The 26,181-nt window shown below is 40.3% G+C and overlaps 2 protein-coding genes across 5 annotated transcripts in view; one reads left to right on the forward strand and one right to left on the reverse strand.

Annotated features, from left to right (window-relative positions):
* The window catches only part of mtm1 (myotubularin 1), a 41,884-nt gene extending 20,568 nt beyond the window's left edge, over nucleotides 1-21,316 (reverse strand). For 2 of the 3 annotated variants that reach the window (XM_031291019.2, XM_031291009.2), the window contains exons 1-3: nucleotides 21,206-21,316; nucleotides 9,357-9,439; nucleotides 4,250-4,322 (exon numbers count right to left, since the gene is read on the reverse strand). In XM_031291019.2, coding sequence (XP_031146879.1) covers nucleotides 4,250-4,322; nucleotides 9,357-9,413 — 130 coding nt within the window. In that variant the 5' untranslated portion in view covers nucleotides 9,414-9,439; nucleotides 21,206-21,316. The remainder of the gene's footprint in view (nucleotides 1-4,249; nucleotides 4,323-9,356; nucleotides 9,440-21,205) is intronic. The other variant, XM_035993774.1, reaches the window with a different exon arrangement.
* Nucleotides 21,317-25,693: 4,377 nt separating this feature from the next.
* nat16 (N-acetyltransferase 16) overlaps nucleotides 25,694-26,181 on the forward strand; it is a 46,415-nt gene continuing 45,927 nt past the window's right edge. The window contains exon 1 of one of the 2 annotated variants that reach the window (XM_031290940.2): nucleotides 25,694-25,943. The gene's annotated coding sequence lies outside the window, so the exon portion shown is untranslated. The remainder of the gene's footprint in view (nucleotides 25,944-26,181) is intronic. The other variant, XM_031290932.2, reaches the window with a different exon arrangement.

Consider the following 26,181-nt stretch of genomic DNA (forward strand, 5'->3'; position numbering starts at 1 on the left):
GAAAAACTGTACTCGCTAGAGCAAACCACATTGTCCAGAGAGAGATCCTCAGAGACGACCGCAGCTTAAAGTTTAAGCTACACATTTTTCCATAACAATAAAAACATTTTGCAGCCAAACGTCTCAAAAGCATCAGCATTTAATGATGTCTTACAGTAGTTTGGGCACCTTACAGATCCGTAACAACAGCATTGTACTCAATTAGTCTGATCTAGGAACATGGTGACAATCGCTACGACACAGTCCAATTAGGTCACTTGCTTTCTTGCAGATAGTTTTTGATATCACTCTCATGTTAAGTGTTAATACAGAGTTAGAGACTAGCTTAGCATAAAGACTGGAAACGGGTGGCAACAGCTAGCATCGCTCTCTCCACAGTTAAAAAATACACCCACCAATAGGCCTGTAACAATTATTAAATAAAAAAAATTATTTTACATAATCACCATTTCTTTGTTTAACCGCAATGAATTGCTAACATTAGCTAAGGTTCTAGGGGGTATGGCTGTTGACAGTGTTATGACCAAAAGATGTATCCTGGGATTCATACAAAACTTTGATTTGTTTGCAAAAGTAATACATAAATACATATTTTTAAAATTGGACTGAAAGAGACAATTATATTGTTAATCACAATCACTGTATTCGGAGACAGTTAATTGTAGAGCAACATTTGGAATCGTTACAGCTCTACCCATCAATACTTCCAAAGCTCACTGATTGACATGTTGAAGATGTTTATTTGTTTAGTGTGTGCACGCACAGAAATGTAAAAAAAAATAAAAAGTGGTTTTACGTGCTGGAAGTATTTCCTGGCAAACAACTGACAGGAGCATAGACCTTAACTTACAGTCACCCACCTACTACCCTCCACAGTCCCCAAATACTTGAATACCAGAATTTGTGTAATATTGAAAACCTGCTACTTGTCTCTCATACCCCTTTCACACGCGATGGCCAATCAGGGTTATACCCAGGTGGACTGTGTGTTTGAATCCTAGACAGTGAAATAAATGGACAGAGACCAGTTATTATTTTATTAGTTATTAGCAGCACTTTTCCGGTGATGGCTGAGCGTTACTGCGCAGCCTCAAAGTGAGCTTGACGACGTAGATGTGACGTGAGCAACCTGTCTGAAAGTTGGAAGTCTTCTGGTAGCTGTGCCAAGAGAAATCTCAATGTTACTTCACATGAATTCACTTGCCACATACCGACGTATTTCCAATCAAAACGTTGCTGAAATATTTTGTCAAGATGCTTTCGTGGACTCTCTATGGGCTTCTCCGTCGTCCACCCAATTGCCTGCGAGCTTCTCCTGTACTATACGGTAATTTCTCTACTGTGCGACAGAAAGTCATGACAAGTTATGACACAATCGTTAGCCTATTTTTACAAAAACGGCTGCTACGGGGCCATAATGTGAGGTACAAGGTAATGGAGCCTTTTATACATTGTCGTGTTTCTTTAGAAATAAACAATGGACAAATAGAGTCTTTAAACGCTTCAGATGTAAAGTTATTTTCTGTCAAAGTGACGTCAAAATGAATGGGAGTCAATGGAATGTTAACAGAAGGTGATGGCTTGTTAGCCTCAGAATCTCCCCATAGGAGGTACGCTTTCCGGATGCTGGCCTACCCCCTTGGTTTGAATGGGGTAACCCTCCTCGGCTTTGCGGCCCAGGTAGCGAGGTGGGTTTGATCAGGGTCGACTAGAGTCGATTTCAACGTGAATTGCGCACGACCTGGGTCGCTAACAGCCGGGGCGGGACAAATTATGTGATTGGTTGGAAATGACAGTGGGGCAGTCGTCAGAGGGTCCTGCACACATTTTGAAAAAAACAACAACATAAATTGTGTCACTGTGCTTTAAGTTTTTTTCACCACAGACTGGATAAAACGAGGATTATTACAGGCCGCTTCAACAACAGCAGAGTGGAGCGCTTCATTTCATTTCCCAACAGTCCGCCGTCAGTGGGTGCCCGGATGTTCACTAGTCTGCCTTTTGCAGAGCGGTAGCAGAGTTTTACAGGCAAAAGTGCCTGTAAAAACCCAGTGTTAGAACATAAACGTATGATGATAAGTTTTTGTTTTATTCTCTCGGCTGCTGCATAGCGCGAATCTCTTTTTTTCTCTCTGTCTTTTTTTTAAATGAGTCATAAGCCTCTTTCCGAGTGGTTACAGGAACGTAGTTATAGGAACAGTCCACTTCTCAACAGTTCTACTAACTACTCTCCCCCAAAACAGGTTGTGCCATTTGCATTCGCACGTGGCCATAGGAACTGACCTTTTGTTATTATAATCACAGCCATCTAACCACCACTATGCGGAAAGGGGAAAAGGGAAAAGAGCCTGCCCTGAAGTAGGAGCTGAAAGAGTTACAGGAACTGTGGCCAGAGGAATTTAATAATCCCCAAATTGGTCCAGTCGGAACACGAGAAAAAAAGGGTTCTAGGAACGTTATGTTCTAGGAACTGCAAAAATCCCTCCGGTCGGAAAGCGGCTATAGAGCCAACAGCAAAGTCCAAATTTACTATTAATGAAATAAAACAAAGAGAAATGTTCTCCCCTCGTCTTGAAACAGTCAAAAATCAATACTAGAGTCACCTACTTCCTTTTCCAGCTGCTGCAATAAACATGCAGAGGAGGAGAAATCACTCTGCACAAAATCATCTGAGAAGTGTTTGATGGTTATTTATTTGTGCTTCAGAACGCAATCATAAAATAAGCTTTATTTATCTCTCTGTACAATGACAGATTCAAGGAGCTACAAAAGATGAGTTCTGCTGGTATACAGCTGTGACGTTAGCTGTTCACTGAATAGGATGTGTAAAGTAATTGTTATGCGTTGCTCCCGGGTTGCCCCAGGTGATCTCTGAATTGTCACGACCAGGGATATACCCATGTAGACTGGCTCGGTTTGAATTTCCAAAAGGAGGGTTGAACCCTGATCAGACAACCCTGGCCCGACCCTGGTAGGTGGTGTGAAAGAGGTATCAGACCTGTCGTCTGTCCTCCCCACAGCGGGATTATGGACTGTGTGTGTCAGAGCTTAAGCAGTCCTCACACACTGACTGAATAACATGGCTCCATGGAGTAGAAGGAAATACGCAGGGCTAGCAGCAAAGCCTTCTGACAACTCACAGTGAAAACACACAGGGCGCGTATTTTTATTTCGGCGCCCATGTTATCCAATCTGTCCGTTTATACCGGGCACGGTTAATGGTGATTTTGGCTGTCTTGACTTCTCACAGCGAGACAACAGATCAGGCACACAGAGGGAGGGGGGAGAGAGAGGGAGAGAGAGAGAGAGAGAGAGAGAGAGAGAGAGAGAGAGAGAGAGAGAGAGAGAGAGAGAGAGAGAGAGAGAGGGAGAGAGCGAGAGCCGAGAGGAGAAGGAACGCTTTGTGACCGGCGTGTAGAAATACGCGTCCGGTATGAAAGGCCAGGCACGAATGGATCAGGCACGTATCTACGCTACACGGGCTAAACTCGCCCGGTGTGTTTTCGATGTAACTCTGTCCACCCGTCAGGAGTAATAGAAGAGAATAGAATAGTTTATTTGTCATTGCTTTACAGACAACGAAAAGCAGTTTAGCCGCTCCGCATTGACGGCATAACGCATCGTTAAAAACACAAACAGTCATGCCAGGATAAAATAAATAAACAGATTTAAGTTAAAAAGTTGCATAAGGGATTAGGGTAGATTAAAGTGCATACAGTGCTAACAGACAGACAAACCGCCAGCACGCACAAACAGAACAGTCCCAGGTATGATTGCAGTTCTTTTTCAGGTATAAGTACTCCTTTATACCTGCAGCCATTTCCCTCTTGAATACGGGTCATACTTGAACTCGGTGGCTACGTTACTTTACTTCTTTCTTCATTTCTTGGGTGGTTATGTATATTCTAGTCTGGTGAATATGTGTTGAGGACATGAGCCACGTTGACAAAAAGTTTGTTGATTATATTGTGTCATCTTTGTAAGGCTGATATGCATTTTTCCTACCCTGTGTAGGCTACTTTGATACTGCTACCCATGCACCTTGTGCAGTACTTCGGATTAATTTGTACGGTTGTGTTCCAGTTTTTAATGGTTGCTCAGGCTACCTGCTGCACACCCGGTCGCCCTTCGGGGACACAAATAAAGTTGAAGTTGAACTTCTGGACCCCTCAGACGGATTCAGACGCTAGATCCTGATGTACAGGAGCGCTGTTCTCCCAGCTACACAAGCAGTTCCCCCGACACTCACCGATAATTCTTTCCTCTCCTGGCAGCAGAGACACATCCGCCAACAAATCCATCTTCAGGGACTCTCTGGAGGTCTACAAACAAAACAAGACATGACAAACTAATTATAGACTAAATCACCTATTAGACTTCTTTTGAATCACTTCTTAAAAACGCACTTTAATAGACTTGCGTTTATGTGATGCTGTCTTTTAATCATCCTTTTCATTGTCATTTATTTTCTGTCCTTTAGAGCTGCCCTATCCTTCCTTTTTCACTATTACAACGTTGCGTATTTATGGGTATGTGTGTTGATTCGATGTGTATGTGCATTGATTTGTATGTGCTGTATTTCCACTTTCAAAAAAGAAATTCTGCACTATGCAAATTTACTTATTTATTTACTTATTTCATTTATTACTCTGTGTCACCTCCTACTGTGCAATATGCCATTTCTCTTCATCCGCAGACTATCTGTAGACATACTTTTTACCTGTGTTTATAATAAGGGTGCTTATATTGTGCATGTTACTATTATTAGTATAACTCTTGTTCTTTGATTCTTTTTGTATATTTTTCCTATGTCTATTAGGGCTGTTAACGAATATTCTAAATTCGAATATATATTCGAATAGTTTTTAAAAAACGAATTTCGAAGGTGAAAATTAATATTCGAATTAAAAAAAAAAAATGTGGAAAAAAACGCTCGCGGTAGCAGAGGCTGTCTGGCTGTCTGCGTTGCGAGTGGGCGCGCTAGCGCGCCTGAGGGTTCAGGGACAGGTCACAGGAGTCGCACTGTCTGGCACAGCGTCACTGCTGAAAGTTGACTTGTCTTGCATGGAAGATGGCAGAAAGTGCAGAGCCCAACTCGACCGCATCAGAGAAAGCGATTTTAACCCCCCAAAATCTAAAAAGCCATGTCTGGAAGTACTTTGGATTTTGGTCGGTAGGAGGTAAAATAGTTGAGCCGCGAGATAAAGTTGTATGCAAGCTATGTAAAATACAGTTAGCATACTATTCGACCACTAGCAACATGAGGTCACATCTTGAAAATGTGCACCCAAATGAGCATGGCAAAATGTGTGGATCTCCAGCTAAACAGTCACGTCTTGACCAAGGTTATAATCGTTAACGAAAACGAACGAAATAACGAAAACTAGGTGGGAAAAAACATTGTCGTTAACTGAAATAAAAATAAAAACGAGGCATTACAAAAAACGATAACTAAACTAAAACTGTAATGTCTGTTTGCAAAACTAACTAAAATAAAATAAAATTATCGAGTAAATGTCCTTAGTTTTCGTCTTTGTCGATCTTTCATAGAGCAAATAACGTCATCTCTCTCAGACCATGACATTTCCCGTAGATAGGTATAGTTTCCGACTGGGAACCCAGAAATTCCGACATTCCACGTCAACTTGAACACAACATGTCCGTGGCTCCGTGCCATCATAGCGGTACGGAAAGTCAGAAGAAAGCGGCAGTCCTATTTGATTATGACTGTGTCAGATAAAAGCGCCTTGCAGTGGAAGGTGGTAAAATATGTGGACAATTTATTACAGGGAAAAAATCCCACGAATTGGAAAGTACATTTGAGAAGCGCACACAAGCTAGGAGGCTAACCTAGCTTACCTTAACAAGGTAAAGGAGAAAGCAAAGCCCCCTTTCCCCGAAACAGAAGCTAACCCCGGTAACGTTACAGGCATGGATGTATGGATACAGGGCATGGATGTATGGATACAGGGCCAGCTGCAGCATGACAGAGAACACTATAGGAAGGCTTTCATCGGCGACCTGACAGCTGCTGGTTAGTAAATACACAGGAACACCAAAAACGGGAGGAAGCGTGGGTTAATATGTGGATTGATACTGGGATGTCTACACAACTGTGTGACTCGATTGACTTCAAAAAGTTCGCCACTTTACTCAAACCAAAGTTGAAAACACCTGTTCATGTCTTCTTTAGTCTGTTGGCTATTTAGGTTTTTTTCCTGGAACACGTCACTTGTACATTTTGCACTTACTGCTGCGTCTTGTGTAGACTGTTTACATATTTATGACCATATGTAGGCTACATTTTATTTACTGGTGTTATTGTTGAATACATATTTCTAAAATTGTATGATGTTTTTGTTGAGTTATTATTACACAATACTTTTTCTGACCTTTCTGAATCCCCCGACAAATAACCCATATTACAAAAAAAGACTAAAACTAATAAAAACTAAACTAAAACTAAGCATTTTCAAAAAATAAAAACTAAACTAGCAAACCCGCTATAAAAACTAAATTAAAACTAAACTGAATTTGAAAACAAAAAGTCAAAACGAAATAAAAATAAAAACTAATGAAAAATGCAAAACTATAATAACCTTGGTCTTGACACGTATTTTGCACCGCCTGCCACAAGCTCTTTGTCTGCAACACGGTTAAAGGTTAAATGCACTGCTTCCACTGGTTTGATTATTTACCGTTTCATGTCAAGGAAAAGCTCCATGTTTACCACAGCACAGCTCGCTCGGAGCGTTCAATGTCGGTTCTATATAGGCTACTGTGAAACTTCAATTAATGTTAATAATATTTGTTTCAATCACTGAATGAAGCCTGCTATATTTGGGACAATAGTCGCGACCTTAAATTGCTTGCACAAACCTCTTTTAATCAGCACTCAAAATGTGTTTATGGTTGTTCATTTTAAACCGTTATGCGCACAGCCGCACATTGTGCAGAGAGCGTGAGGGCGAGAGAGAGAAAGTGCTCGAGTGAGCGAGCGAGCGAGCGAGCGAGCGAGCGTGAGGTCTGCGGTCTTGGCCATCATTTGATTTACTTGTTTTTGTGTAGGTAATACGTTGTCAAACATGTTTAAACTTAAATAGACTACCTATACAAGTAGTTATGTCTCTTTGTATTAATTTGTCCTGTTATTGACGTAATGCGCGTCATTGACAAAATGCGCATGCGCAACCAGATGTTCGAATAGTTCGAATATTATGTGTTTTTTTAGAGGGAATATTCGAACGCCATTTTTGAGCAATTTTGACAGCCCTAATGTCTATTTAATGTGTATTTGTCTTATTCGGATGTGTGTTCACTTGTTTGAGCTGCTATAACAAGGGAATTTCCCCAGCGTGGGATTAATAAAAGTCTATCTTATCTTAAGCACTTTATAAACTATTGTTGTTAACCACAAAAGGGGAAAAGGGAGAGAAAGAGCAAGTTTGCTTTTGCCAGTTTTAGTGTGGCCGGTGTAGTCGCCAGTGAGACGAGACACCATAAACACAGCACCGTTCCTTTTTAAGATGTTGAACTGACAAGCTGTGACACGGAGGATTTAAAGAGCTTAGCAACTAAATTCCACACTGCTGCCATTTATCCTTATTTGGAAGTTTAGTTTATTAAGTTTTTTTTCCCCTTTCAGAGCCATACTATTGGCATTTTGATGAGTCTATTCTTCTTCTGTACAGTTCCATTCAGTGCGCACTGGGCTTTCAACAAAGTGTTTATTCGTTCCATTTTAATAACAAGGACCACAAAGGAAATACGTTTTTAGATTTATTGTGTTTTTATCATCGACAGTTTATCATCGACTTGTGTGAAGGATACATTTAAAAAAAAAAATTTTAAAGATTGGTTTTTGGGCATTTTAGGCCTTTATTTCTGACAGGACAGCTTAGACTTGGAAGGGGAAAGAGAGGGGGAATGACATGCAGCAAAGGGGCTCAGTCCTCGATGCAGCGGCCGCAGGTTCAACTCCAACCTGCGGCCACTGCATCGAGGACTAAGCCTCTTTTTATGGGCTAGGGCTGCACAATATATTCTTTTGTTTTTTTAAAATCGCCATCGCAACATCAACTAGCGCAATATACATATCGCGATAGACACAAGATTTTTTTTGTTAGTTGAAAATATCAGTAAAAAAACTGCAAATTAAAACGTAACTCATTCTTTTTTTAAGCAGTTCCTTTTATGTTCAATTCAATCTTCAATTTGTTCAATAAAAGAATGTTAGAAATTATTTCCTTTTATTGGTTTTAAATTCAATAAGCAATTTGTTGTATTTTAGAATACTAAAAGCAACAGAAAGTCAGAACTGAGTACACTTTAATATCTGTTTATTAGTAATATCGTTATCGTGATATTCAACAACGTTATCGCATATGGCATATTTTCCTCATATCGTGCAGCCCTAGCACGCGCTCTACCAGTTGAGCTACCCAGGTGCCCACATTTTTTAATTCTTAATAGAAATGACTTGACCAGAAAACCACCTTGTTGCAAACAACAGTGAGCTGGAAACTTTTCCATCCAGCTGGTTAATGAAAATGGGGAAACACTGGCAGTGGTTTGAGTGATTTTACCAGAATGCATAACCTCAAACAGCGCACGTATGTATGATTTAAAAGTTTCAACATTAACCAGTAGGTGTGTAACGACTCACGGTACACCGATCTGATCGATATATCGATTCAATCCTCAACCATCCAATAATATCGATACAAAATAAAAGACAATAAAATTAGCAATACATATTGTCATCTTTGAGATGCGACTTTATTTTGAAATCCCCACTATATATTTATTCTTTTCAATTTTTTTTTTTAAGATTATTTTTTGGGCATTTTTAGGCGTTCATTTGGATAGGACAGCCTAGACCTGAAAGGGGAATGACACGCAGCAAAGGGCCGCAGGCCGGAGTCGAACCCGCAGCCGCTGCGTCGAGGAGTAAACCTCCATACATGGGCGCTCGCTCCACCAGGTGAGCTAACCTGGTGCCCGGGGTAGTTTGTTTTTAATTTAAATGTCTGAAGAGCTTGGTTATGAAGTTGTCAAACCATATCTATATCTATCTATCTATCTATCTATCTATCTATCTATCCCCTCTGGTGATTATGTCAAATGGGCTTATGTATCATCTCGTTTCAGTCGCAGGCCCCTGAGGTGAATCGAAATCGTATCGTGGCAGACTTTGTGATATCAGTAAATATTGTTTTGTTGTCCAAAGAACTGATATGATATTGTACCGTGATAAAACGTGTGATTTACACCCCCTACTACCTAGCTGGCGCAGGTGCACTGCCCCGCTGCAGATGCACCAGACATAGCAAACAGACACACATGAGTCCACTCACACTGGAGATGTGTGTGTCCAGGGCGTTGGAGTTGTAGACTGAGACTGGTGAGGCCATCGCTCAGGGAGGGGGGCTTCCACAGGCTGGGGAAGAGAGACATGGACTGTTAGTGGCATCAAAGCAGGGCTCTCATTTTTCTGTCAGTATAATACCAGACTATAGCTGCGTTCCGTTCCACAGTGTACATCAACAGTGCTCCCTGCTCCTTGTTTAGGGAATGTCAGTTAAAAGGGAACTTTCCGCAACAAAATTCCTACATTTGGAACACCCTGCAACGTCACCAACCTAGATATCACTACCTCAGATTTACGGCTTATTTCATTTTGTAAAATGATTTAAAAAAAAGTATTGCACGTTTTGTTTATGCATTTCTTTTTATGCTCGTTTAACTTTGTATGTTCAACTTGAGAAACACACATTTCAAAATGTTTGTATTTTGTGCATTTTCCTTGATAATCAAGCAGGTAGACCATGATACCATTATATCGCAGTATTGTAAATCGCAATCACAATATGACTTTTTAATCAAATTGTGCAAGCCTAATTGAAATTTGGGGTGTGCAAAAAAAAATAAAAAAAATTGCTCCATATTCGATTCAAGCTCTTACGATTCAAAATCGATTCATAGAATTCCAAAAATCAATTCATATTGTTTTTATTTTTAGAAATTGTATGTCTACTGCAATTACATGATAGATAGATAGATAGATAGATAGATAGATAGATAGATCACACACAACATACACATACATCATAAACAGGATGTTAAAATAACAAATAAACAAATCCACATGACTAATATGGACAATAAAAGATACTGAATAAACTAAATAAAACATGAATGTACTAAGGGATGTATAAGATAGATAGATAGATATATATATATATATATATATATATATATATATATATATATATATATATATATATATAAAAAACCTCCTGAGACCCAGCCCATTGACTTGTGTCCACTGCAGTGGACATTGGAGTTTCATCCCTCTCTTTGGAATCTTTTGTGCAAGTCTCTTAATTCCTGCTGTACTATACAGAGGACACACTGGGCTTTTCAGTGATATGTCATTTGATTGGCTGGGAGGCTGGGAACCGCCTCTATCTTTCAATCCAAAATGGACTACATAGGAACAAGCACATTTTATGGAAAGATGAGAGGTGAGTCAAATATGTTTTGTCTATGGTTTTGTTTCTATGATAATCATATCTTTTCTTGTTCATTAAGGTGTTAGGTATCATATATTTAGTTCTGATAGCAACTACATTATGTGTCTTTGGAAAAAATGGCTATTTTATGAATGTCAATTATAGTGGACATCAGGACTATCTTCATGTAAATAATGACTCCACATTGTCGTAGGAAACAGAACTGAAGCAGAAAGAATTATTTATCAAATAGTTGAGAGAGATTCAGATTTGGAGTTGTCAGATGATGAGAGAGATGAGGATGAGTTTCAACCAGTGATAGAAGACAGTGATGAGGAAGAGGAAGACGATGCAGAAGGCTCAGCTGAAGGGACAGATGCAGACACAGACACAGATACAGACAGGGATGAGCAGGAAACTCGTCGCCCACTGTGGGCCAGGAGTAACATGTATGTTTGATGCAGTTCAACAATTTTAAATTCAACTGCATTGAGTATTTAAACTGTTATTACCTATCATTTATTATCATTTTTTCCCTTCATATCAGATTTGCACCTGGGTTACCTGGGCTTCCTTTGTGTCAAGATGACCCTACAACATGTGCAGACTGGAGTCCAATTGAATACTTAATAGTAAAAGATATCCTCGCAAAATGCAAGGAAAAGGATTCAAGAATGATAAATGTATCTATTTTGTAATCAAAATGTCTGTATTCTTGGATAATGATCACTCTACAGCCCAAAATGTATGTATTCTTGGTTAATAAAACTCTATAATCTGGTAAAATTTATATCTACCAAATTTGTCTCTTTTCGTACTCAAATGATCCTGTTGTCCACTACAGTGGACATGCTGTAAAATAAAAATTAAAATGTGTAAATTGTGAGATGTTTTTTTTTTTAACCCTAAACAGGTATGGAATCACAAAATATGATTAGGAAAAAACTTATTTTCCTTAGTTCTCAGGAGAGATATATATACACACACACACACACACACACACACACACACACACACACACACACACACACGGGAAAAGTAACTACATGTACATACTGTGAATCTTTTTTTTTTTTTACCAAGAATCGTTTTTGAATCGAAAATCAATATTGAATCGAATCGTGACATTTTCTGAATCGTACACCCGTAATTGAAATGTATTTAACTTGTGAATAAATGTGTTGGATTAATTTACAAGATGTACAGTGTAATTTCAGAGAGGTGCAATGACTGATGGGTAATCTTGCTTTTTAAACTTCTGGCGAAGTGATGAAACTTCTTCGCGACACGTTTCCTTTGAACGGAGCAGGTTGGCTCCCTACGGTTAAGAATCTTCCTTAACGTGGCTGAACACCCTGTGACCAGGGAACTACCAGGCGATCGGAACGCACCCAACAAGTACAGAGTCATCAGCAGAAAGATGAGAGACACCAGAACATTTTGAGGGCCAGACTACTCCAGGTCAGATGTGACATAACTTGTCAGTAATACTGCTGTCAGTGAACTGCCAGTGGCACCCAAAAGTAGCATTTAGAAGAAGTATTATGTAGAATTATACAGTTCCTGTCGGCCCAAGTGAAGTTATGGAGTGGAATGGAGAGAAGGGAAAATTCCACTCACAAATGAATAATTCATGCTCTGAAGTTACTCATTTTTTCTCTCAAGTAAATCATTTGTACACACATTTGTATAAAAAAAACAGTGTTAAACTGTTAACGTTTTAATATCTTTAAGGGAGGTCAGGCAGAAGGCATCACTGTTGAACAGTCAAAATCTAAGGTAGTCTTTACATCCATGTACAAAAGTGTGTTAACTGCAGCGAATTCTGATTTTGTGTACAATGTGCTTCCAAGGCCATCAAAGCAGCACACACTGGGCCAAGTGGATGCCCCAGCAGGTCCACTGTCCTCCGAGTGAGGAGCCATGGAGCGGATGATTCCAGAAACATCACTGAAGATGTGCAAGACGTATTTTTACAGGAGTGATCAGCATCACCAAGTTGACTCAGGTTGAAAACGCTTTGAGCACCAATGAGCCCACTCATGCCATTACTAGCATACGTGCCATCAATAATTAACTAACTAGCCCTTTTCTGATATTGAATTACAGCCTCCAAATGTACACACAACAGCTGGTAAAGGTAAGGTGAGTAACAGGTGTTGAGTGTAGGGGGGACGGTAATGCTGTGGAGCTCAGCTGTCACTCAACGGTCACTCAACTGCAGTCATAGCAACACCTCTAAAAACTAATTAAACCATCTTTTGAAAAATGTATCATGGTACCATAACTACCATTGTAGGGCACTACCCAGAATTCTTCAGGAAAACCTTCTTGATGGGAACCAGAGACCTGTGTCATAAAGTGAGAGAAGCAGATTAGCTGGCTGACTTTAGGCTTCATTTCTTGTATATTGAGGCTGGCTCACATGTAAAAGGGGCTATTAATGTGCTAAGCTACGCTACATGGCTAACCCACTCCAGTGGCCAGATGCATAAAACTGTGTGAATTCGCAAAGACAGAAATATTCATACGCATTCTTTCCGACAGATTTATAAAAGCTGAACGTAACGTAGCCTCATTCCCACTCCCACAGTTTGCCATGAAGGGATGTAGAACAAACGCCCTCGAGCGTCTGTGGCCAAAACATGTAGTGAGCATGAAACGTTGTCAGTGTCCTCTGGTGGACAAACTGTAATGGTGACACTGTTTCTTAAAGATGGCAAACCAGCATGCGGGCCAACATATACGCTGATACTGATTATGATAATAAGCTAATATTGACCATTCTTTGCTTTTAAAATTACAAATAGAAGCAAGCAGGATTGGGTAGAGGTGGAAATCAGAGGCCTCACAATAAGATATCATCACGATACTTAATGTCACGATACGATATTATTGCGATTTTAAATAGGGATGCACCGATCCGATATTAAGATTGGATATCGGCCCCGACACTGACAAAATATCTGGCTCGGGGATCGGAAAAATTAACAGATCCACGGGCCGATCCAGTTTTTTTTTTTTTTTTCCTCTGTTGCACGTGTGTCGCATGCTGGAAGAGTTGAGTGTACAAATAAATAAGAATTCAACACATTACATCTATGTTATTTTGTCTTAGTTAGGAAAGTAATGTTTAGTTAGGACAGTCTGGTGCCTTTAGTCTCTTCCACATGGTGGAAGGAAGGTATAAGGTGGAAGGTATACAGCGGATTATTAATTCAACAACGGTATCGGGTATCGACAGATACACAAAGCCCAGGCATCGGTATTGGGACTGAAAAGGTCAGATCGGTGCTTCCCTAATTTTAAACATATTAAAACATTCAGTGATATATTGCAATTTATTACATTTTCCAACTTCAAATCTTCCAATTTCAAATGTCCCTAAAAAGGAAACTTGGTCAACATCTGTTTTATCTAAAAAGATCCATTTCTCTGTTTGTTCAGCTCACTTCAATTTTATTGCTGCAAAATGGGATTGTCAAGCAGACAAACTGACCAACAGATACTGTATATAATAATAGATCGGTACTTGACGTCTGTGAATCAATACAGTATTGCCACGGAAAATATTGCGATACTATGCTGTATGGATTTTTCCCCCCACCCCTAGGGTTGGGTGATATGACAATTTCGACCATCAGACTTTGCCACACTGCGTATATTGAGGAACTCCAGCAATTTAGCAAATGTCATTAAGTTAGGGGTCCTACAAGAGTCAGATGTAAAAAAAAAAAAAAAGAAGCAGCAGAGGCTGGGATATTCTGAGTATTACATGGTTTTTAAGGGTCAGGGTTCTTAAGCTGTCTGCCCCGTGCTATGCCAAGCCGCGATGACGTGTTTCCACGGCTGTCTCACAGCGGGGGGTTAGCCATATGTTGCGCAGCGCTGCTGTGGTCCTGCTTGAGCAGAGCCTGGCCAACCCGTGCTGGTCTCCTCCCCTTAGCCGGATCCTCAGCGGCTTAACTCTGTGCTGGATTCACCAAGTTAGCAGAGCTTCAAGAAAACAGGGCCAACCAACCAGATATGGACATATTCTGTGCTATTTGGACAGTGGGTCAGTTTTAAATAGTGCAGGGAGGACTTGTACAAACTGCCACAGTGATCTGAAGAGCTGCATGCGACAGGCTCTTACTCTTACTGTGGTTTTTGACTAGCACACCTCAACCACGTCATCAGGGTAAACTACTTTACCTTGCTGTGTTGTGCAGGTTTGGTTTTTTAAGTGTTTTAGTCTGTGTTTTGGGGATCGTAAACACAGTTTTGTAGGCTACTACACATGTCGTCGTTGTATTCATTAAGCTCTCATCTGAAGATTTCTGTCATTCAAACAACTCTGATACACCTGATAAATGTCGTTCAGGGAGCTTTCACAGCGGTGTGGCCGTGGCATTTCCACGGTTTGTTAATACAGTTAATCCCACGGCAAGACCAGCAGCAGCATGCTACTACTAACGATAGCCTCTGAGCCTGAAGTAAAGCGTTGACGCTGTCATGCACACGGAGCGCGACTTCACGAGGGGGAGGGGCTGGAGGCCGCTGGTCTGTGTGCGCTGTATAAAATCCATTGTTAATTGGGAAAAAATGTAATTGGGATGTTATCTACCTGGACGGGTCTCAATCTACCTGGGCGGTGCACCCAGGTAAAACCTATGTATGGGAAACACTGATTGGGATTAGACAATTATGTAATAATCGTTACAGGCCTACTTGCACTGTATAAGCACGGCTTGACTGTCCATGGTTGTTCACGGCCGTGCCCGGTGCGTCAATCTCCCCCACTATGGATTGGGAAAACCCCATTAGTCCCCAGTATGGATCAAGTTCCAAAAACACCAGATCCGACGTTTCCATTAATGCAACTCAACGGCATCTTTTCATTAGACACTCGCCTCCCTGCCTTTTCTTTTAGAAATATGAAGTCTTAAGCCCAGTCTAAGAAACACCTAACACCCAGAGCCACAGAAGATATGTGACAACTGTTTTCACTGGCTGATCTGTGAGGTGGGGTGTGCAGTCAGTCATACTGTGCGAACCCACCCTGTCAGAAACAGCCTTTCTTCAATCGAGACGACTTCAATTATTTCAGTCCCACGAACAGAAGAGACAGAACGCAATACTTCGAAAATGCTAAAACACATTTTTAGGTTTAACAAATGTGGTCTATCAAAATGAAGTTTCAAGATTTCAAAACAGTTTAAAAACAAGTTAATTAATTAAATTCAAATGCTAAAGTGAGTTTATTCCTGGTCTGCTTAGAGCTCCAGTGATACCTGTCAGAACCAGTCTGACCACGAGAGCTTTAGGAGGGAGGGGACGAGGGAGGGACGAGGGAGGGAAACTGAGAATGTGCTTTTGTTGGTGACTCAGAGAGAGAGAGTTATATGGAGTACTGTCAAAGAGAAAGTCAGAAGGAAGTGAAACAGTAAAGAAAAAGTACTCGATGCACAAATATCCTCACATTTTAGAAACTGGAAACCATCAAACAGTTCTGTCAAACAAAAAAGTATATTGTTGGGTAGTTCAATTCCTAATGAAACATTGTCTTTTATAAACTACTTGTGTTTTGTGTGCAAAGTCTTAATGTGTGAAGTAACTAGTAACTAAAGATGTCAGATGAATGTAGTGGAGTAAAAAATACAATATTTCTCTCTGAGACGTAGGGGAGTAGAAGTAGAAAGTGCCATGAGAAGAAAGGACTCAAGTAAAGTACAAGTACCTCAAATTTGAACTTAAGTACAGTACTTGAGTAAGTGTACTTAGTTACATGCCACCGCTGTTGATGTCACATAGTTAGAGAAGGGAGCGTTGGTTTATATCCAGTCTATTATATTATTGTTATTATAACAGCGGTTTGTGATTGGGGACAGTATAAGGTTTCACTAATAGACAGAGGGCGGATATTGAGCTTTGGTGGACAGCAGAAATGATGAGAGAGGCCCGATGAACCGAGCGCACGCTTAAACATCATTCGGCTACACAGTGTCATGTCACTCTTATACCTTCAAGTGAAGTTCTACCCATCATTCTTAACGTCAAATAATCTGGTCTTGTGTTACTGTGAGAGCAGATGCATGCATAAATACTTCCAATAAATAAGCACGTGAAACTTGAGAAATGAATGCTTCCTCATTCTGTGAAGGCCTGTGGCAGCAGGGTGCAGTTTGAAGAGTTCAAAACCTACGTGAACTAATTATAGTCGAGTTACACCGAGGTTTCGGGGGAAATGAGACAGACCACCGTACCACAGCTTCCTATGCCTTTTGGTTATTTCAGGGCCGCGTGTCGAACCTCAGTACTGTACCTTTTTTTGGTAACAAGCTAAATGTATCTGTACTAAAAAAACTGTTAAAGGAACACTACGACTTATTGGGACTTTAGCTCATTCACCGTATCCCCCAGAGTTAGATAAGTCCATACATACCCTTCTCATCTCCGTGCGTGTTGTAACTCTGTCCGACGGTTCCACCGGTAGCTTAGCCTAGCACGGATCCTGAAGGTAACTGGTTCCAACTAGCCTACTGCTCCCAATAAGTGACAAAATAACGCCAACATGTTCCTATTTACATGTTGTGATTTGTATACTGTATACATACTAGGAACTATATTCTCAGAAAGACGAAGCAGCTGCTACTTCGATACAAATATTTGGCGATTTAAAAATCCGATATTGCGATATATCGGCCGATATATTTTTAAAAAACAAATCCAGAAACGTGCAACAAAACAAACAGATTTCCCTAACATTAGTTATTTGTAGTTATTTATGAGTCCTCACTAAAATAATATAATGCAGTTTAAAAACAAACTTGTTTTATTGTCTCAACAGAACAGAGGAACATCAAAATATATTAAAGTTCTGATTAATAAAAATGTATAAACATACAAAGTTAAGATATGAAACTTAAAGTCCTTTGAACACAATAACAACAACAACAAAAAGAGTGTTGCCAACAGGGAGGTTGTAGAGCGCCCTCTGGTGGACAAACTATGCAACGCCAACACTCAGAACATGGATCTGTTTTTTATTTTATTTTTTAAATATTCATTTATCGGCCATTATAATTGCCGATACCGATAGTTTGGAAAATGCCTAATATTGGCTCGGCGATAAATCGGTCGGGCTCTATTTATTACAGTATTACCTACCCAACTAAAGGATATCTGAATAGTCGAATATTCCGGTCCAGCCCTACTGGGCAGAGTCCAACCCCTATTTTCCACCAGGCGCGTCTGCGCTGCGTTGCAGAGGCACGGCGACCCCCCGCGAGCAATTGCTCCCAGTCAAGTCAATGCTTGATATCCCACCAGCCACACCACGGCGCGTCCCAGAAGCGAGCGGGAAGTGGCTATCCGCTCCGCTAAAGATACGCCCCAGGTCTATTTCACGCGAGACACGGGCTGTTCGGACAGCCGGGCAGGGAGTGAAACAGCGAGACTATCAAGTCAGATTACCAATAATTAATAATAATTTATACTTTATTAATCCCGCAAGGGGAAATTACAATGTTTTCACTCTGTTGTTATTACACACATTACACACAGGCCTGAATTACACACACATGCTCAGTATACCTATACATGCACTAATGGAGAGATATCAGAGTGAGGGGGCTGCTAAAGGAAGAGAGAGAGACAGATAAATAAAAAATAATAAATGAGATCATTACTGTTTCTCTCGCAACATTGGTGGTTACTGGAAGAAAAAGAAGGATGGGGGGGGGCAACAGAATATCTGGAACAAACCACATGTAGATCAGTGTACCGACATTATGTTTGTTTTTATTATCACGTTAGCGTTGACATAAGTTTAAGTTCATTGCACTGTTGTAGGGATGAGTGCAGAATTAATGTTGGCTGTCAGCCATCTTTCTCTAGATGCTTGCTAAAAAGGTATATTTTATGTTGTCCCATCTCTGGGCTAAACCCAGACAGGGAACAGTATTTCAGTGAACACAGGTGAGTGTATCCAGTTTCTGAATGAACAGCTGCTCCGTGGAGAGCACAGGTAGCTGCAATAATACATGTCTGGCTGACATCAATTGGGGTTGCAAAATTCACAGAATGTTCAAGATGGAAACTTTCCATGGGATTGAAATAGTGGGAATAAAATGGAAAGAGCGTTATTTACTCAGGCTGCATTTAGCATGTCATATGCAGGCTTAATTTGTAAACCCTTCCAACAGACGTGAAAAACTCAAAACTTCTCTCCAAAAAAAAATATTTTCCTCTCAGGCCTTTATATGCTCTCTATGGCCTGCCTCTATGCCTCATCTTTACTATCCAAGCTTGTTAAAGGGTAACTACCGTTGTTTTCAACCTGGACCCTATTTTCCTATGTTTTTGTGTCACTTACGACTGATGGGAACAACAATCTTTGAAAATGGCCCAGTATTAAGAGTGACCGCTGTAACCGGCAGACACAGACCGGGCTGCAACGTAACCTTATGGGGCAAATGTTCGCGTCAGTTTGGTCCACCGAAAGTGCTCCTTTTGCCAATGACAGGCTCAGATTATTATTCTAAGTGTCTGACAACATTATGGAAAGGATCCCTACAGCTCTGAGGTCGCTAGAGCTAAACCCACCAGATTCCATTTAAAAAAACAATACTTTTAGCGTGTGTAGAGCAAACATATTTTCACATGTAAATCGCTAAAGAATGTGTTTATTTCAACCAAAACTAGAGTTTTGATGGTTGGAAAAGTGGAAAGATGACCTAAAAAGGGCTTTTCATAGTTTTATTTTGTTTCTGTCGACTTTGAATGAAATGTGTTTTATGATGCTAGAATTATTGTATATTTACATGGAGTCTGGTGGGTTTAGCGAACGCAATTTCGCGGATGTTTTTATATTTAAAAAAAGGATCTTACTCTTTAAAGTGGCCATATTATGCTCATTTTCAGGTCCATAATTGTATTTTTGAGGTTGTACCAGAATAGGTTTACATAGTTTAATTTTCAAAACACACCATATTTTTGTTGTACTGCACGTTGCTGCAGCTCCTCTTTTCACCCTGTGTTCAGGTCTCTGTTTTAGAGCCATATTAACTTTCATTGTAGCTTGTTTCGCTTTGTTTCGTTTATCCTGGACCAATGTCAAAGATTGTTGTTCCCATCAGTCACTTAGACACTAAAAACATAGGAAAATAGGGCCCAGGTTAAAAAAAAAAAAAACAGTAGTTACCCTCTAAAGATGGCTCTGTGTCAGTTTGCCCGGATGGCCACCACTTTTTCAACTTGTGCATTCGTCAGACTGTTGCTAACCGTGGATGCTGCCAAATTATCTGTAGATGTGATGGAAGCATGCTCTGCTGAATGTATATTTACAATTAAATCGGCATACTTTTAACCAAAACATGCCATCGCAGGAGGGCCGCAATATCTGTTAAAGGCAAAATATGTGTCGAACTGCAAAGACTTCCCAGCCTCCAAATCCTATCCTACAGACTAAAGAAGAAGAGAAGAATCTTTGTTTGAATCTTTGTTTGATACAGATCCTGGCAAAGAAGAATCTTTGTTTGATACAGATCCTGGCAAAAATCACACTATAATAATAATAATAATAATAATAATAATATATTTCAATGAAAATTATACTATAATGACAATTCCCTCCAATATCGTGAATCATATCACAATCCCAATATCCGTCAAAATAATCCCAATTAGATACTTTCCTCTTTTCGTGCAGCCCTACTATTCCCTCACTATGAAGAAGCCCAGCTACTGCTCAACAAAATCACGACTACTGACATTAGGACAGCATGCTGTCAATAATATTAGCAATGCTGATGCATTGACCTGGTGCAGTAAGCCGAGCCAGCAGCTGAGTCTGCACATGGTCACACTGACAGGCTTCAAACAGTAGCTAAACACCTTCAAGGGCTATGACCGTTCATTAATATGTATATTTACAGGCATATTTCCCCCCCATTCAATTACATTGGAACAAGCGCACAAGGCTGTTAATCCCACAACCAACTGGAGCACCGGAGCTGCTTCTCACCTGGTGACCTGTCCACCAGTAGCTGGGCGACTATAAATCACACAACAATGCAGAAACACTTTCACTTCGACAACACTGACTATATCTGCAAACCCTTGGTTTTAATTTATGAGCACAACGAGATGACATGATAATGTCGCGAAATAACGAGCGAGGAGTTGAAGTTCAATACATTGGTTTGTATTAAACGCAGTTAAAATTCGTGTGGTAGCCTACAGTGTAATTCAGGGGTAGTACCGTTAGCTAGCATTATCCACGGACTAACAAACCCTGACAGCAAAGGAGCAGTTTGCGGTGTGTTGACACCCAGCTCCAAGCTATGAATACACAGCCAAAGGGTGGCATTCAGTCTTTTTTCACTATCAAGAATGCAGTCGGCGTCAGAACCGGGTAGCTCTCATGGCTACATTTGAGCACACAGAGCAGTTACAAGCGGAGTGGAGAAGAACAAAGCTCCACCAAAACATCCTAAACTGAACTTTTCCAACTTGGCCATTCCAATAGACACAGCTGTGGAGACCAGCACCAGGAAATAGCGAAGGCCCTTGGACGGTGCGACAGCTTGTTCCATCCGAAATTCAAGCTATTTCTGACCCACAGTGCACAGAAACCTCCGGCAAACCCTTCCGAAGAACACATAATATGGACTCGGGTGGCCTCATTGTGGCCAAATGTCTTAACTTACCCGCAAAGTGCGATTCTCCCGTGGCCGAATGTCGATATGTTTCCCTTAAACCACAGCAGGAACCTACTCAACGTCACGTGCCAGACTGTCATGGCGGGGATTGGCTGGTTGTCAAATTGGGACCTTGCAAAGAGTGCAGGGAAAGGTAGTTTTCAAATGGGTTGCCATATTCCTATTTAAGGAATAACCTAATGCATCCATGTTATGGATCTGTTTTAAGCAACAGTTTAGTCAGTGTTGCATGTAGGTTCTATGTATATTTAATTTAAAACAATCAAGAAATAGACAATTGGAGGCTAAAAGGTGCATTGCTAGGTCATGGAAAAAACCATCTGTCTGTGGTATTTCTGAATGGTTAAACGGAGTGATTTCCTATTTGGCACTGGAAAAGATAAGTTATTTCACAAAAAACAGGATCGATAGGTTTTGGAGTATCTGGAGAGTTTTTTTTTTATAATTTTCTGGAAAATGAAAGTACACAAAGTGATGGAGGGAGTGATGAACTGACTTGATTGTTACTGTGGCTGTGCCCCCTTTTTTTGAATTTTTTAAAATTATTATTTTGTATATTTTTATTTCTTTTTTATAAATGTATTTATTCATATTTTATGTTTATTCATTATTGTGTAAATCCGTGCTCATGTGCACATATATAATTTTAGTATTCTAGTGCATTATATGTGTATATGGATGCAGAATTTGTCATACATTTACACACTTACATACTACTTTCATCTCGATTTTGTATTAACGATTACGATTAGACGATTAAATGGTTTTATTTCAGTTAGCCTAATAGCTGGTTTGATTTGCATTGAGAGATGATTTTATGGAAAGTACCCCATGCTAATCTCTAGGTATGGTGAAGGGTATATGATGATGTGGGGCTATTTTAATTCCAACGGCCAAGGGAACTTTATCAGGATGCATAGTATCCTGGATCCATAAAATAACTGGCCTTTAAAAATGAAAAATCTGCCTGCCTCTATGGGAATTTAACATAGGCGTGTACTGACTTATGCCCCCTGTATTTTAAGGAAGAACATTTATTTATTTACGATACATTATTCATTCACAAAGAAAATTGGTGTCCTTAAAGATTGGATTTTTCCTATTTTTTTTAATTAAGGCATTAAGATCAATTTCCAAACGATGATTTTTTTATTCCTCTTTTTAGTCAACTTTAGCATGGGTGTCCTAATTTTTTCACATGACTGTAGATACGGTACTGGTGGCAGTAAAAAAGTGTTTCAAGCGACAAAAACGGTATGTGACAAAAAAGTGTTGGTTTTGACCTGGAAGGACAACACAAGGGTTAATGTTTTTGGGGGAAATGTTGATGGGATGTGAGCAGAACAGACTTTATTTCAGGGCAATAACATAATAATATAGTAACATCAGCAGAGATGTGATGCTTTTACACTCCCAACTGCAGTTCTCACTTGTAACAGTAGAGGACAACAGAGCACAGATGAATAGTGGCTGTCTTTTTACACTCTTGTCAGTGACTCCAAAGTTGCCAAGTGAACTATGCAGCTTATATATTTAATACATTTAATTCTCAAGTCCAGTCTGTGTTTTTGGCAAATAGAGACATTTAGTCTGCAAAGACTAAACAGAGTGCAGTGTGCTTGATAAGGACTCACTTAGAATAGATTCCAATGAATTGTTGACGAAGTTTGAAAATGTCTTCTTGTCAAAGCCAAAATCAAGGACTTGTGTGCATGTTAAAAAAAAGTTTTGACCATGGATCACATGAAGAGAAACATCTTTAGTTGCTCACTTAGGAACTGGTATTCCTTATCCGGCCATTGAGGTTGGCAGATTCCAAAATAAATATATCATTAAAAAACACAGTGAGCTGTGTAATTTGGGAAAAGTGGAGCATGACTCCCATTTTCTTTTGTACCGTACATTCTATGATGATTTAGGAATGTCAATTTTCCATGAAATGAACAAAACCCTGAAATACGCTGGCGTACAGATGACCAACAATTGGACTGATTGGTCGATTTGGACGCGCTTAAGTTAACTTTGTCTCAAAAGGCAAGATTGGAATTGATTTCTTCCGTTTGAAACGTTTTTGTCAGTGATTTGTGAATTGTGTTGCTGACAATGAGCCTTTTTTTTGTGAAAGCTGCTCTGTGTATTGTTTGAAAAGGGTATACGCATGCTGCATCTGGAGGAATTTGTGGTGTCTTCATTCAATCATTCTATTATTCATTTATTCATTCATTCATTCATTGTATGTGTTCGTACACAATAGCAGCTTCAGATTTGGGGGAAAGTTGTGACACTAGAAGCCAGAGAGGACGTCGTAATAACAGACAGTATTGTTTTTAATAGAAAGGAGGCACTCTTTCGTTCCCTTTGGAGAGCTTTTGAAAAATAACTCTCTATATATAAAATCATGTCAGATATTGATGCACATGTAAGAAGTTGGAAAATGGGGTGTCCTGTGGGCTACAGGTTAAGACACATACCATATAGGCTAACTGCGGTTCAATTCGGTCATACTATAATGTCCACAATAAATAATATGCAACAAAGCATAGAAAAGAAAGGGATCATATAGAAATAAAGAAGGGAATAATGTCAGTGAGTTTTGGAAATACTGTTTATGACCCAGGAGGTCAAAGCCAGATGGCAATTGGGAGAGCACAAATGAACTAAATTACTTTTTTAAATCAATGTGACTGTGGTCCTATCAGCAGTTTGGACCTGTACAGAGGCATTGATTGCATAGATGGGGACATACTGTATCTCCCTCTGTTAGTACTGTTAGTTCAAGCTCAGTGGGATTGGAGAGGAAGGTACTGTGCATTGCTGTCTTGTTTTTTTTAGATGATTTTATACCTGCTGTCATACTGTATATACTTAACACGTGATGATGTTTTGAATATGCTGACAGTTTTGAAGAATACAGGAGAATAATAATTCCCTTTACATAAATAGAGAAATTTGCACCGTAAATTGATGCAGACAGATTTACCAGAATGCACGAAATGAAGCGAAATAAGCACTCAAAAAAAGTCCCCCCCCCTCCCTAATATTGAAATAATTACGTGATTACGAACAAACGGATTGAGATACAGTACAGTTGCGCAACGCTCCACACACATTTGCAAATAGTTTTGCTACAATAATGTTCTTATATTTAAGAAAAGTATTAACATACAGTAAGCTGCCGTTTCTTTGTTATCCCTCACTTCCTAATTGGAAACATGACATCTGCCTTCAGATGCAATCCTAAAGCAGTGTTATAACTAAATGTTGTTCGATTGATTAAAGCTTTAGTGCGTAACTATTTTATATTAATGAACGTCCGTTACATTCAAGCCGTTGCCAAATGAGTTGATACAAAGCTAATTAAGACTATCAGCTCCACGAAACTCTCTCTGTATATCTCAGTATGACTATGTTCAGAAGATTGTGGCGTCCGGCGACACGTGGATGCTCCATCAGTGTTGCACATGATTCCATCTCTTTTCATCTTTTCTATCGAATATAGATCTGTTTTTTCACTGTGCTTTATAATTCGCTGAGTTCTTATCCTTTGTATTTGAACTACTGAGGGAAGAGAATCTCCATTCTGCATGGATGGGTTATGTATATAGAAAATCTTCACCTGTAGCTAGATTTGTATCATCAGCAAATAACCGAGTGACACTGAGATCGTAAAGTGGTTGATGGTATGCCACCGGTGGTACAGCGGCATACCATCAGCCACTTTTCGATCTCGGCGCTACTGAAAGAACCTTAGAAAAACGTTTTTTAGCCAGGCAAGCCATTGACATTGAAAACAAACAAAGCAGTGTGCCAAGAATAGATCCCTGTGGCACTGCGTGAAGAAGCTTAGACAAATTGCTCTCCGTCAAATCTAGCTAACAAATCATTTGAGAGTAACATCCCAAATTCCATATCTTTTAACCTTATGAACATCAGAATCAACTGCTTCGGAGGTTCTAAAAACACAGCAAATAAATACGGTTTTGTAATTCAGGTGGAACAAGGGCCATTTCGCAGGGGTGTCGGAGTGGGGGTGGAAATGGGACTGAGTAGCCTACCCAGGGCCCTCATGTGAGGAGGGCCCAAAAATATGCTAGAATGAATAGCTGTGGATGCGGGGAGGGGCCCATAGAGAATGCCTTTCTACAGGCCCCAGAATTTTGTGCTACGCCCCTGCCATTTCGGTATGGTTTGAATTCATAATGACGTTTTAAACAGGATGTTATTTATAGCAGGCTCTAAGTGTTTTATCCTTTCAGTTCTTTAGTTTTTGTAGTTCTGATGCCATTATTATCCACTTAAATACACACTTGAACGCAAAGGTACCGAAAAAAAGGTGGTGTGCTACCCAATTGCTTGTGCTCCTTGGAAGTCTCTGCACGTTCCTTTTGATACTGACACACACACACACACACACACACACACACACACACACACACACACACACACACACACACACACCCCGATAGCGGAGAGGGGGAGGGCTGCGGTCATGCTGAGCCGCTCCAGTGAGTCCAGTACGGAGGCTTGACGTAGGGAACTGGGAGAGGAGGGGCTTGTGGGTCGTGTCGAGTCTTCAGTGTATCACCGAGCGAGCCGGGTTGCCTGTCTTTCATTCATCACCGGAACCGTGCAGCTCGTGCATCAGCCGTGATACCGTCGTCTCGTCTGCCATCCCGTCTCCTCCGACCACCGACACCAAGGACACCTCGGCCGGACATCACCCGCGGTAAGACCCGCAGAGCAGACGGCTGGAAAAAAAAAAAGCAGTGCTGCCGGTTAGATAACGGATGGCTCGGTGCTGTCCTATAGGTCGCGTGAAGGAAAATTACCAGCATACAAGCATCTCTATATGGGCTATGGAGCGCGTGCGGTGTTCCGTGGTGCTTAGTAGGCCCGTTGGGTACATTGTGACGTATCGGGGTTTATGCTATTGTTTGATGTTAATCTCCAATTGTGTTACATAA

The sequence above is a fragment of the Sander lucioperca genome, chromosome 17 (genome assembly GCF_008315115.2).
Source record: "Sander lucioperca isolate FBNREF2018 chromosome 17, SLUC_FBN_1.2, whole genome shotgun sequence".
In the NCBI taxonomy this organism is placed as follows: domain Eukaryota; kingdom Metazoa; phylum Chordata; class Actinopteri; order Perciformes; family Percidae; genus Sander; species Sander lucioperca.